Source organism: Cetorhinus maximus, chromosome 3 (genome assembly GCF_964194155.1).
Source record: "Cetorhinus maximus chromosome 3, sCetMax3.hap1.1, whole genome shotgun sequence".
NCBI lineage: Eukaryota > Metazoa > Chordata > Chondrichthyes > Lamniformes > Cetorhinidae > Cetorhinus > Cetorhinus maximus.
Genome location: NC_135881.1, coordinates 168,143,011 through 168,155,114, shown reverse-complemented (window position 1 = coordinate 168,155,114; position 12,104 = coordinate 168,143,011). Strand labels below are relative to the sequence as shown.

Genomic DNA, 12,104 nt, shown 5'->3' with positions numbered 1-12,104 from the left:
ATTTCTCCCCCTCTGCATTGAAGTGGCAACTGCCTGTCATTCATCTGCGTATCCTTTGTTTCGTTAAATTCTTAATCACTTCAATTTTTTCCCGACACCCGCTACCTGCCTCAGTAATGAAAATCCAGACCTTAATCTCCAAACAGATGTCCGTTCAGCTGACAGCACTAACCATGTTCAAAAAGTAGGTCTTTGTAGACAAATTCATTCTCAGAATGAGGTAGCTGCTAGCAAGGCTGGCATTTATTGGCCATCGCCATTTGCCCTATGAAGATAGTGGTGGGTTACCTTCTTGAACTGTTGTAGTGGTTTGATACAACTGTGTGGCTTGCTAGCGAATGTTAGATGACAATTAAGAGTGATTGACATTAATGTTTCCTTGGGTCAACCTGATGGATACAGGGAGCAACATTTTTTGTTTATGTAGGTTTTAAAATCAGCTATTTCAAAATCACTGAGCAGCTTCTCATTGTCAACTTGGTATGTGTCAAAACAATATGGGTATAATTAGGAGACCAGGCACCACATTATATGCACTCAGAACTACAAAACTTGCTTAGGTTATACATGGCAATGGGACTCTGGAAATTGTCTGGAACACTTTTTCTTTTGTCCTTGATGCCTCAACTGGCTTACAGGGTTAGGTAGCACTACGGAGCAGGAAAATCAAGATTTCATCTCTATTCTATGCTGAGATAGCTTCTCTCAGCCAGGGTGGATGAAGGATGCTAAAATTTGTCTCCGCACCCCTGTATATAACAGCACACAGCAAGAGTAAGCTTGCACCATGATTAGGCTTAAGAGATGTATAAAATGTAGAGCTAGCCTTCAAATTGATTTTTCCATGCTTCTACCTGCCTGGAAGTTATCACTTAGCCAAAGGAACAGAAAGTGATAAGCAACATGGAACTATCCCCCAGCAAGGAGTTAATGCCTTAAGGAGAGGATGAGAGGAGAAAATTCATAGTAAAAGAGTAATTAAAAAACAACTTTATGTTTAAGGAGATAACCATACCACCAAGACTCTCCTCAAGTTCACCTTGGTTATAGAAGTACAGAAACTTGAACCCAAATTGCTGGAATTCTATACGCTAACTTTGAACCAATACAGAATATCAAAATAGAGTTGCAGTAGCCTTCCTGTCCTGCTATTAATACAGAAGTGCAGCGTAAGTATTAACACTGCACATGCAGCCACTCTGGACATGAACTTGTAGAGACTGAGCGCCTGTCTGAATTGTTTGGCAGGTACTGTCATGCCCAATAAAGGCATGTCATATTCATAATTTTAAACATGACCGTATTCAGTATAGAATTTTCTGGAACTGCCCTTTTTTAAATAAAAAAGGACAATAAAAGGCTCTTAAGATGGCTGCCAAAGGTCAGGTGACTTATGCAATTTCTGCACAGACTCAGAAGTATCTCAAGATTTTGGAAAGCTCCTAATTGAATGGCCATGGGTGGAGTGCTTCTCTTGAATAGACATACCAAGACAAAACCATTTAAGTAATTCACATTTCTTCTTGTTCTGGACTTACCCAAAACTCAAAATCTATGGACTCCTAAACTCACTGTGTCTGAGCTCTAAGTTTAAAGACAGCTTTAGAGAAACCTGCCCATCATAAGTAAATGTGAATGGCCACTATCCACAACCCCCGCCCTCCTCCCACCACCCCCCCCCCACCCCACCCCCTCCTCCCCCCATGGTGTAGAAATGGCTAACTATAAAGCGTTCTGGGTGGACAATAGAAGTATTGATCAGGTGGTCAGCTGGTCGAAACTATCTTCACATAACCAATCTTACGCATTCCAAGCACCAGGGTGAAACAAGTCAGTCTGCTAACAACACAGCAAGAAACAGCAGCAGCAAGGGCAGCAAAATCTATGACTTAAGACTGGAGGTTACAACAATGTAAGCCTGTTCCTCTTCAAGTTCACCAGTACAGGTAACGGACGTCCTAGTAATAAGACTGCAAGCAACTAGCTTTGTGACTTACTGAAAACCCATCTCTTTGAGGGAATCCTGCAACAACTTTGACGTATAATTTTGAATTGTAATTAGGTGAATTGAGTAACCAGAGTGGAAAAGAACCTCTTCTGTACCAGGCCTGAACTGAGGCGAGTGAATCACATGATTTACAAACTATTCCTTTATTTGTAACTTGTAAAAGTGCACTATCCTCTTTAACTGTATTTTCCCCAAGAGCGTATGAGTAGTGAGTGAGTCACGTAGTGTTAGATTTTTGGGGTGAACTTGTGAACAAACAATCCTCTGTATTTAAACCCATGAAAAGCTTGCTGCTAGTTACTGTAATTAGCCGGGCACTCAGGAGTTAAGAAACTCCCACATCTTTTTCAAAATACACACTGATAATGGACAGTAAGGGAAGGGAATGGGGGTTTCAGTTCTCTCTCATCATTGTCTGTAACAACATCTTCAGCTCGTGCTTGGGGCCATGCAGCTTTTGATTGTACTAGTCAAAAATCAAGAGCTGGATTATCTCTGCAGCCCTCCTAACCAAAACATGTACTTTTAACTTTTTAAAATTTTAATACAGACATGAATTTTTGTGATGTGCATTTCAAAGCAGTTAACTTAAACAACCATTGCTTCTCATGATGAAGTTAGAAAGCAGCTCAGATTAAGTTTTGGCCACTTAATACATTGGAGTCCAGAACTCAAATAGTAGAATTCTTATGAGCATGCTTCGCAGTTGCTCTTTATGCTCTTCTTCGTTTTGGGTTTTTTATCAATGCAATGGGACAAAAGTGCTGCACAAATAATTGAAAATCTAAAGATAAGTAGGCCTTAGAAACAGTGTCGTATAATGAATATCATAACCTACTTTTCAACTAATGCAAACTTGCAGGCAAGTGTTATCATTCTCAGAATGCTTAAAATTCCTTTAACAATCTTTTACAGGAAGATGTGCAAATGTAAAACATATACTTATGAACTGCATCTAATTGGAAGGAGATAATTAATTAACAAAAAAAGGACAGAAGCTCAACTTCAAAGGACCAATTACTCAAAATTCTGCCCTTAGCTCCTGATACAAACCTCTGCAGAAAAGCATTTTCCATGGATTGATAACAATATGAGATCAGCTGCTGGGCATATTGAATTTCATGCTCAATTCATCCATTTTGCCTATGTGACTTAGTGGGTACTCATGTTTTTGCTGCTCTCTGATGAGGAATTATCGGAGGTCCACAGCATCACAGATGCCAGTCTTCAGCCAATTTGATTCACTCCACATGATATCAAGAAACAGCTGAAGGCACTGGTTATTACAAAGGATATGGGCCTGGACAATATTCAAGCAACAGTACTGAAGACTTGTGCTCCAGAATTTGCCACACCCCCAGCCAAGCTGTTACTCTGGCATCCAACCAGCTATGTAGAAAATTGCCCAGGTATGTCCTATGCACAAAAAGCAGGACAAATCCAACCTAGCCAATTACTACCTTATCAGTCTGCTCTCGATCATCAGTAAAGTGATTGAAGGGGTCATCAACAGTGCTATCAAGCATCATTTGCTTAGCAATAACCTGCTCACTGACGCTCAGTTTGGGTTCTGCCAGAGCCACTCAGCTCCTGACCTCATTACAGCCTTGGTTCAAACATGGACAAAAGAGCTGAATTCCCGAGGTGAGGTGAGAGTGACTGCCCTTGACATCAAGACCGCATTTGACTGAGTGTGGCATCAAGGAGACCTCGCAAAACTGGAGTCAATTGGAATCAGGGGGAAAACTCTCTGCTGGTTGGAGACATACCTAGTACAAAGGAAGATGGTTGTGGTTGTTGGAGGTCAGTCATCTCAGCTCCAGGACGCTGCCTCAGGAGCTCCTCAGGGCAGTGTCCTGGGCCCAGCCATCTTAAGCTGCTTCAGCAACAACCTCCCTTCCATCATAAGGTCAGAAGTGGGGATGTTCGCTGATGATTGCCCAATTTTCAGCACCATTCGTGACTCCTCTGATACTTAAGCAGTCCATGTCTAAATACAGCAAGACCTGGACAATATCCAGGCTTGGGCTGACAAGTGGCAAGTAACATTTGCACCACACAAGTGTCAGGCTATGACCATCTCCAACGAGAGAGAATCCAACCATCGCCCACTGACATTCAATGGCATTACCATCACTGAATCCCCCACTATCAACATCCTGGGAGTTACCATTGACAGGAAACTGAACTAGACTAGCCATATAAATACTGTGGTTCCAAGAGCAGGTCAGAGGCTAGGAATCCTGCGATGAGTAACCCACCTCCTGACTTCCCAAAGCCTATCCACCATCTACAAGGCACAAGTCAGGAGTGTGATGGAATACTCCACACTTGCCTGGATGAGTGCAGATCCAACAACACTGAAGAAGCTTGACGCCATCCAGGACAAAGCAGCCCGCTTGATTGGCACATCCACGAACATTCACTCCCTCCAGCACCGACGCAGAGTAGCAGCAGTGTGTACCATCTTCAAGATGCACTGCAGGAATTCACCAGGGTCTTTACGCAGCACCTTCCAAACCCATGGCCACTACCATCTAGAAGGCAAGGGCAACAGATAGATGGGAACACCACCACTTGGTAGTTCCCCTCTAAGTCACTCACCATCCTGACTTGGAAATATATCACCGTTCCTTCACTGTTGCTGGGTCAAAATCCTGGAACTCCCTCACTAACAGCATTGTGGGTGTACAGACACCACATGGACTGCAGCAGTTCAAGAAGGTAGCTCACCACCACCTTCTCAAGGGCAACTAGGGATTGGCAACAAATGCTGGCTCAGCCAGCGAAGCCCACATCCCGTGAATGAAATAAAACTGGTAATTTTGGCATCAAGGTCCATTGATAGTCTCTGAGCAATCTTGGTCTTTTGCTGCAACACTATACCGTTTTGTTCTATGAAGTGGCTACACCAACAAGCTGTTGAACTGAAATCTTTGTTGGACTCGGTTTGATTTGGCCCACTTATATGTGTATATACGTATTACCTTTCTGGTAATGATGTAACTATTCTGATGATTTTCAAGGGTCTATTCTGACACAGGCTTCTTAAAGATCAGGCCAGTAGCTGGTCCTGTTCTGATGGCGCATTTGGTCTTGGGCACCACTGTGGTAATTAAGTACCTTTAAGATTGGTGTTAATATCATGGCTCCCCACAGTCTCCATGTCACCCACCATGTGAGGAAGTTCTTTGTTTTTTATTGGAATTTCCTAGTAATACATCTAACTGCTCGGTCTGCTTTTGCTGGAGCTTTGCGGCACTGGTAATTAAATCTTTAGAGATTCATGTACTATAGCACTTTGGTCTTTTTCCCATTCATATGTAGCTATACTAAAGAGTGGGTAAACAGCCTACTGCAGAACATGGTGTATAAGTTGACCCAGCGTATGAGATGACCCCATTTTTTGGTGCCAAAGATCATGTTTTTGCATATACTTGACATAGAAGTTAATCATCCCACTCCTTCTTAGCTATGAGGTTGTATATTCGCATTGGTAGTCAGCCTCTATTTTTCACCCCAGAAATGCATGTTTCACTTACCTTATACTGTAAGTTGACACATGGGATCAAGCAGGTGATACAGGCCGTGTTGTGAAAAAGATGCATGGGAGTTTCAGACATGAACAGAGTGCAGACTGCAAATAGCATGACAAGGAACGAACTGAGATGGGTCCTCCAGCAAAATGAATGAAGCACGAAGCTGCTGTCAAGCGAAAAGCTGTAACATTTGCTGACTCATCAAATAATTGCCACAGCAAGGAATTTGGTGTTAGTGAAAAACTAGTGTAAAAGGACAGTTAATATATTGGGTGTTATCACACGATCCCATGAGAGTTCCTGGAATTTGTTCTGATTGCCTTTGGGGATTGGAAAATAATCTCTCCCAGCACCTGAATTGTTCTTTTTGGCTTTTTCTCTTTTCTTTGCCCCCTCCCAACCAAGAAGATTACAAAGGTTGCTGGTGGGTGAAGGCAAATGGGGGCCATCATGTGCAGTTGCACCATATTGGTATATGTCAGGTGTGAAGGACTAGTTTGTCATTTTCTGCATGTTCTATACAAAAGAAGCTACTTATTTTTCCCCAAAGAAAATTGTGCAATTCAATAACCAAAATAAAACATCAAAATATTTTATTTTATTTCAATGCAAATTAAATTATGCAAAAAAATGATCCATCCACATGACATGAAAAGTGTCATAGGAGGTCTACACTTGTAAAAATAGGTTAGAGATCATGGGTCACGGAAGGTCCATGACCAGTCTTGCAAAAGTGAATGCAATGTTAGGTTGCACAGCTAGCGCAATTAAATGTAAAACTGGAAGTTAATTGTTCCAGGCTTTGGTCCAATTGCATCCCAGAATATGGTGCACTGTTGCGGTTTGCTCACATGGTGGAGAGTTAAAGCCCTTAAAAAGATTCAGAAGAGAGTCATTTGGCTGATGCATATTTTAAAGGCCCTTAGGTTTTCAGCTAGGCTGGGAGAGCAGGGAAGTTTTATTTTGGAAAAGCAAAGACTTTGACAGGATATGATTGAGGCCTTTAGAATAACAAAGGGAACAGACTCTGTCCATGTGGAGGTGTTTCTTGGGCTACAAAGGAAGGGAAAAACCAGGGGGCATCAGTATGAATTATGGAAGCAGAATTAAATTAGATACCAGTACATGCTGCATACATTCAAAAGCAAGCTGGAGGGGTTCCTGGAAGTCATTTTAAGAAAGTGATTGCCTGTAGGAATCAGAGGAAATTTTCCATAAATTGGTTGGGACATTATTTTTAGGGATGCGTCTGGTGATGTGTATAGGTTACACCAAGCTAAGGTGGGGCAGGTTTGGTGGACCAGCTGATCTTTTCCCATCCTTTCTTATATGTTCAATTAACCATAATCCAGATTACATGGAGATCTCAGAATTATATACGTGTCAAGTGTGCATTTATACATATGCCCTTGCACATGATTGGCTCAGATTTCATCCTCATTAAAGAGCAGTAAAAAAACCACTGAACAGGTAAGAATGTACTAATGAAAAAGTGCCATGAAAAACAACCAAAAAAGCACTATTATTTACATATGAAAACACACAATAAGTAAACAGACAGCTACCAATTAAAAAAACTAGCAAGAACCAATGAATTCATTCAAAATAACAGGCATGTACAACCTGGTGATCAGAAGTGGCTAGAGAGTTGTACACGTGCCCTTCATGTATGTACTTCCCCAGTCTTTAAGTGGTCTGAAAATACATTATATTGAGACAAAGCTCAGTACAAATCATTAAGATGTTTTATTTTACAGACTGCAAATCTATTATTTTTGGTATAAGCTTATTCATTTCAAGTGAGCGTAGAAAATAAAACCTCTGTTTGCAACTAAGAAAAAGTAAACCACATTACACACTATCCACATTAGAAGATCTTCAATTCTGGCCAGCTGAGCTTATAAACAAATTTTCCCTCGCTCAGCCAAATTCTCCACTCAGTTTCAATTGCACTGACTAAGGTTAAATATGGAGTACTTTTCTTTGTTACTTCTGATCACAGGATATGGGTAGACTGTTGCTCTGAATTTTTCTCTATATAATGAAAGAAAGAGCTTCCATTTATGGAGTGCTTTTTAATCAGAAAACCTCAAAGCACTCCGTAACTTTAAGCGTATTCACTGTTGCAAAGTAAGTAAATATGGCAGCAATTTCTGCAAAGTCTACAAACAACCAGGAGATAAACAAGGCAATAATCTGTTTCAGTGGGTTTGATTAAGGGATAAATGTTGGTCAATGCACCAGAACATGCCTTGCTCTTCTTGCAATCATGACATGGAATCTTTTACATCCAACCTGATTGATCCTCAGTTTAATATCTCATGAAAAATTGCACCTCCAACCAATGAGTACTTTAATGCCAGCCTAGATTATGTGCTCAAGTCTTCGGAGTGGGGCTTGAACCCATGACTTTTTGACTGGAGTTCCAGGATTTTCACTCTGCGACAATGAAGGAATGGTGATGTAGTTTCAAGTCAGGTTGGTGTATGGTTTGGAGGGGAACTTACAGGTGGTGGTGTACCATGGGTTTGCTGCCCTTGTTTTTCCAGGTGGTTGAGGTCATGGGTTTGGGAGATGCTGTTGAAGGAGCCTTGGCAAGTTGCTGTGATACATCTTCTGGGTGGCACACACTGCTGTCATTCTGCGCCAGAAGTGGAGAGAATAAATATTTAAGGTAGTTGATGGGGTGCCAATCAAGCGGGTTGCTTTGTCCTGAATGCTGTGAAGCTTCTCGAGTGTTTTAATTACACTTTAAAGAACATTACTTAAAGGTAACTCATTTCCAAATCTTTTCTATGGAAAAAGGTTGAAATAATCCAACACAGAGACAGTGAGATGAATAGCCTCCCATTGTGTTGTAAATCTCAGTCTATTAGTTTTTAATTCTCTTCATCTCCCTGATTTTAACAACAGGTTTGTTTAGTTCTGGCTATGGAATCAGTGGCTTTTGCACAAGCTATCTGCTTAACTGAAGGAGTAAATTCCACAACTGGAATCATTGCTGCCCTTCGGATCCACATTCTGCAAGAGGAAAAGGTGTAAGGATGTAGATTTTAGATGAGAAGAAATGCAGAATAATTAGTGGGAAAATAGTGCAAAATTACCCAAAACCATAATGCATATGAATTTACAAGTGCAAATTAGAAGGATAAAATATATACACAGCAAATTATTCACAAGTAATTTTCAATTTTAGTCTCAAAATGAATAGGTGCCATTCCTGTTGTTTACTGTTCAATTCCGCAGCTGCATTTTGTTCATTGTGATTAAATGTTGTGTCCATAATCACCTTCATTGCAATACAAAGACAAAACCAATGCAACACATAGTGCTGAACTGCAACAGAGTGCATTAATGCAATGGCAACAGAACTGTAGAATCATTCTCTTTATTGGTACAAATATATACAGAAAGAAATCCCCTCTACACTGGAATTAGCTTACAGTGAGCAATATATGCCACTGGAAGGCATAATGATTAAACCATTTCAGATGTAAAAGCGGGTAGATAAACAGATCATCAGTTAGCCTAATGATTAACATAAAAATAAACTTCCCTGTTCCAACAGTCCATTAGCATGAAACTGCTAAAAGTTACACCCCACATGATGGATCCACCATCCCCAAACATTCTTGCTCATTGTGCTTATGGCAATGTTTGTGAAAACAGATTTAGTAATCTGAAATGGACTATTTGTACACCTGGAGGACAAAAGATGCCCTGCTAGAAGATTACAAACCCTTATCCAAGCTCCTCTTTTTATTTATAATAAATTATACAAATGTATTTATTTAGTGTGCTCCATTAGTATCATTACTTTGCTCAATTGCATACAGGATTACATCTTGCGTGCACATCTGACACACACACAAGCACACAGGATTACATCCGTAAATGTGCTATCCATCGTATAGAAGCCGACCCTAAAAGTTTCCAGTTTGGTTGCTTGGTTTACAATATCTTTGTACAAGGCATGTATTCCACACAGCTGCTTTACAGTATTTCAGTACATGAGAAAAATTGCAAACTTTTGCAGGCATGGTAGCAAAACTTAAAAAAAAGGAATGTTAACTTGTCAGAGGCAGGAAGCAGGGAAGAATGATGAAGGGAAGAGATCGGAATCACAGGGATAAAAGAAAAATATTGTGCATGCAGTAAATAAATGTAATAAACAACCTTTTAAAGAATCAATTTTTTTTTTTGTTAAAATGATTGTTTTAAAAGCCAGGAATCTAAATGTCATTTTCCAGTTTTTATAAAGTATTAATTTGAGGGTTGGCTGGTGAATAGAAACATCTCAGATCATCTTTACACCCTGATTGCTTGGTATCACTGTGTGTTCTTGTGCTGCATAACCTCCCGACCCAAAAGCCTCTATACAAATATGTAGTCTTTGTCTCCTTCCTCTCCAGAATCGCTGGACTTGCTGCCATTCTTCCCCTCCATTTTTGAATGCTGTCGCTCTCTCTTGGGCATTTTCTCCTTCCCTCGCAACTCTTGATCCTCAGAAAATCGGCCTAGTTTACTTTCTTCGGAGCGTGGGTTTTGCCTGGAACTTGTTTCCGACACAGAACTTTGGCGTACTGGTGATTTTTAATAACAGTGAAGAGGAAAAGATTATTTTAAAATACATCAAAACAGATAAAACAGAAGACACAACAGGTACATGGAGTCAGAAATAGTTCATGAGAACCTTTTCAGAACATTGAGTTTTACGTTGAAACTTAGTCTGAAAGACAGAGATGGTTATAAAGCCATGCCCTAAAGCAACTGAAGTTTTGGAATATATTCTTGCCAAACTATGCAATACAAAAACAAAAACACTATTCAGTGGCTGAAGTTCAAATGCTGGAAAGACAATCTGTTAAGTCAATTCAAACCTGTAACTTTTCCATGATCATGCAGTGTACAAGGAACACAAATCCGCTTGATACTAATGACAACACATTTCTCCAGATGCAAACTAAACGAAACCATTGTGCATTTGAAGAACTTATAGGCAAAAATCATTAATCGGGAGGCACTTTCAAACCTGATGGGGAGGATTCTAGAAGCTGGCAATTAACCTTGTTACTCTGTAACTGTTGATTCACTCATGGATTATAATGGCCAAAAATAATAAGAATATGTAATAAAACATTTGATAGCTCTCTCCTTAGGCTCACAATTATAAACAGACCATTACCCATCAGAAGGGCTGGATCAGACACGTGCTCCAAAGTGACTGCCACCAGGTGGAATGAGGCAGCAGCTTTAGATATTTCTGTCATATCCCATTCCATTTAAAATACCAGATTTATACTCGCAGCTTCCCTTCAATAAGCTTGTGATAGTGGGAGATGGTAGCATGTCATGGTGTGAACCAGCCTCCTAGGAAGGGTAGAGTTCTGGTAAATTCATAATGGCAGTTACTTCTCATGCCTCAAATATAAATTGCAATAATGCATCAAGGATATGAAATAAATAAAAACACAAAGTATGTGTAGTCAGAGAACAATGAAAATTTAAGCAATGACAATCAAAATAATATATGTGCTCTCTTCAAAATGCCAATGCTGAAAACACAAAGCATCTGAAACAAAAAATGATGGTTTAATATTTTGGATCGAAACATCTATTTTGATGGGAGTTCCTGGATGAAGGATCGATACCCAAAATGTTAACCTGGGTACTTTCTTTGTTAAAATGCTGATCGGGTGTGTATTTTCAGCCTCTGCTGCTTCAATTTTTTTCGGCCATATATGTGCATGGTTGAAAAATTAAAATACACAATATGCTGTATGAAGAATAACGTGCCTTATCTTCACTACAGTTGCCTTATGAATTATAACAGAACTCAAACAAATTGGAGCATTTGTGCAGTTTTTACCTCTGAATCATCAACTCGTTTCGGAGCACAGTAACATGAGTGGGCAACCCTCAAGCCTGACTGCCATTCAACTAGATCATGGCCAATCTGTATCTCAACTCCATTTACCCTCCTTGGTTCCACATCCTTATTCACTCTTGTCTTACAAAATGTGCAAAGTTATGGGGATAAGGCAGGGGAGTGGGACTAGATGGAATGCTCTTTCAGAGAGTCATTGCAGACTCGATGGGCTGAGTGGCCTCTTTCTGCACTGTAAAAATATTGTGATATGGTCACTTACTGCTGCTGGAAATAACAGATTATTTGTTATACGTTACATTTTTCTTTGGCTGAGGTTCAAGCTCTATCTACAGTTAGGGATCTACCAGGAGAGCCAGATGGTCATGATTGTGATTAAAACCCTATTCCAGGACTCAAACAGATAATTTAATGTAACAGGTAATTTAACTAAAGGAGTGCAGCAGGATCAAAGGCAAAATCTTCTGTATGAAATTTTGGGTCAATCAGCTGTGTGCTGTTCAAATGGGTATAAAAGATCTTGTGGTATAATTCACAGAACAGCAGGGAGTTCTCTCAGTGCCGGTGATAACATTCTTCTTTTCAGAGCTTCCTTGGAAGGAGGATTGGAGATATAAACTCTCAGACCTCCTACACCACAGGTGGTGCGATGTAGTAGGAATCTTGTTAT

The 12,104-nt window shown here is 40.2% G+C and overlaps 1 protein-coding gene across 4 annotated transcripts in view; it reads right to left on the bottom strand.

Moving 5' to 3' along the window:
• Positions 1–8,919: 8,919 nt before the first annotated feature.
• LOC144679016 (F-actin-uncapping protein LRRC16A-like) overlaps positions 8,920–12,104 on the bottom strand; it is a 431,407-nt gene continuing 428,222 nt past the window's right edge. For all 4 annotated transcript variants that reach the window (XM_078539233.1, XM_078539234.1, XM_078539236.1 and 1 more), the window contains one exon: positions 8,920–10,130. In XM_078539233.1, the coding sequence (XP_078395359.1) occupies positions 9,922–10,130 (209 nt within the window). In that variant the 3' untranslated portion in view covers positions 8,920–9,921. The remainder of the gene's footprint in view (positions 10,131–12,104) is intronic.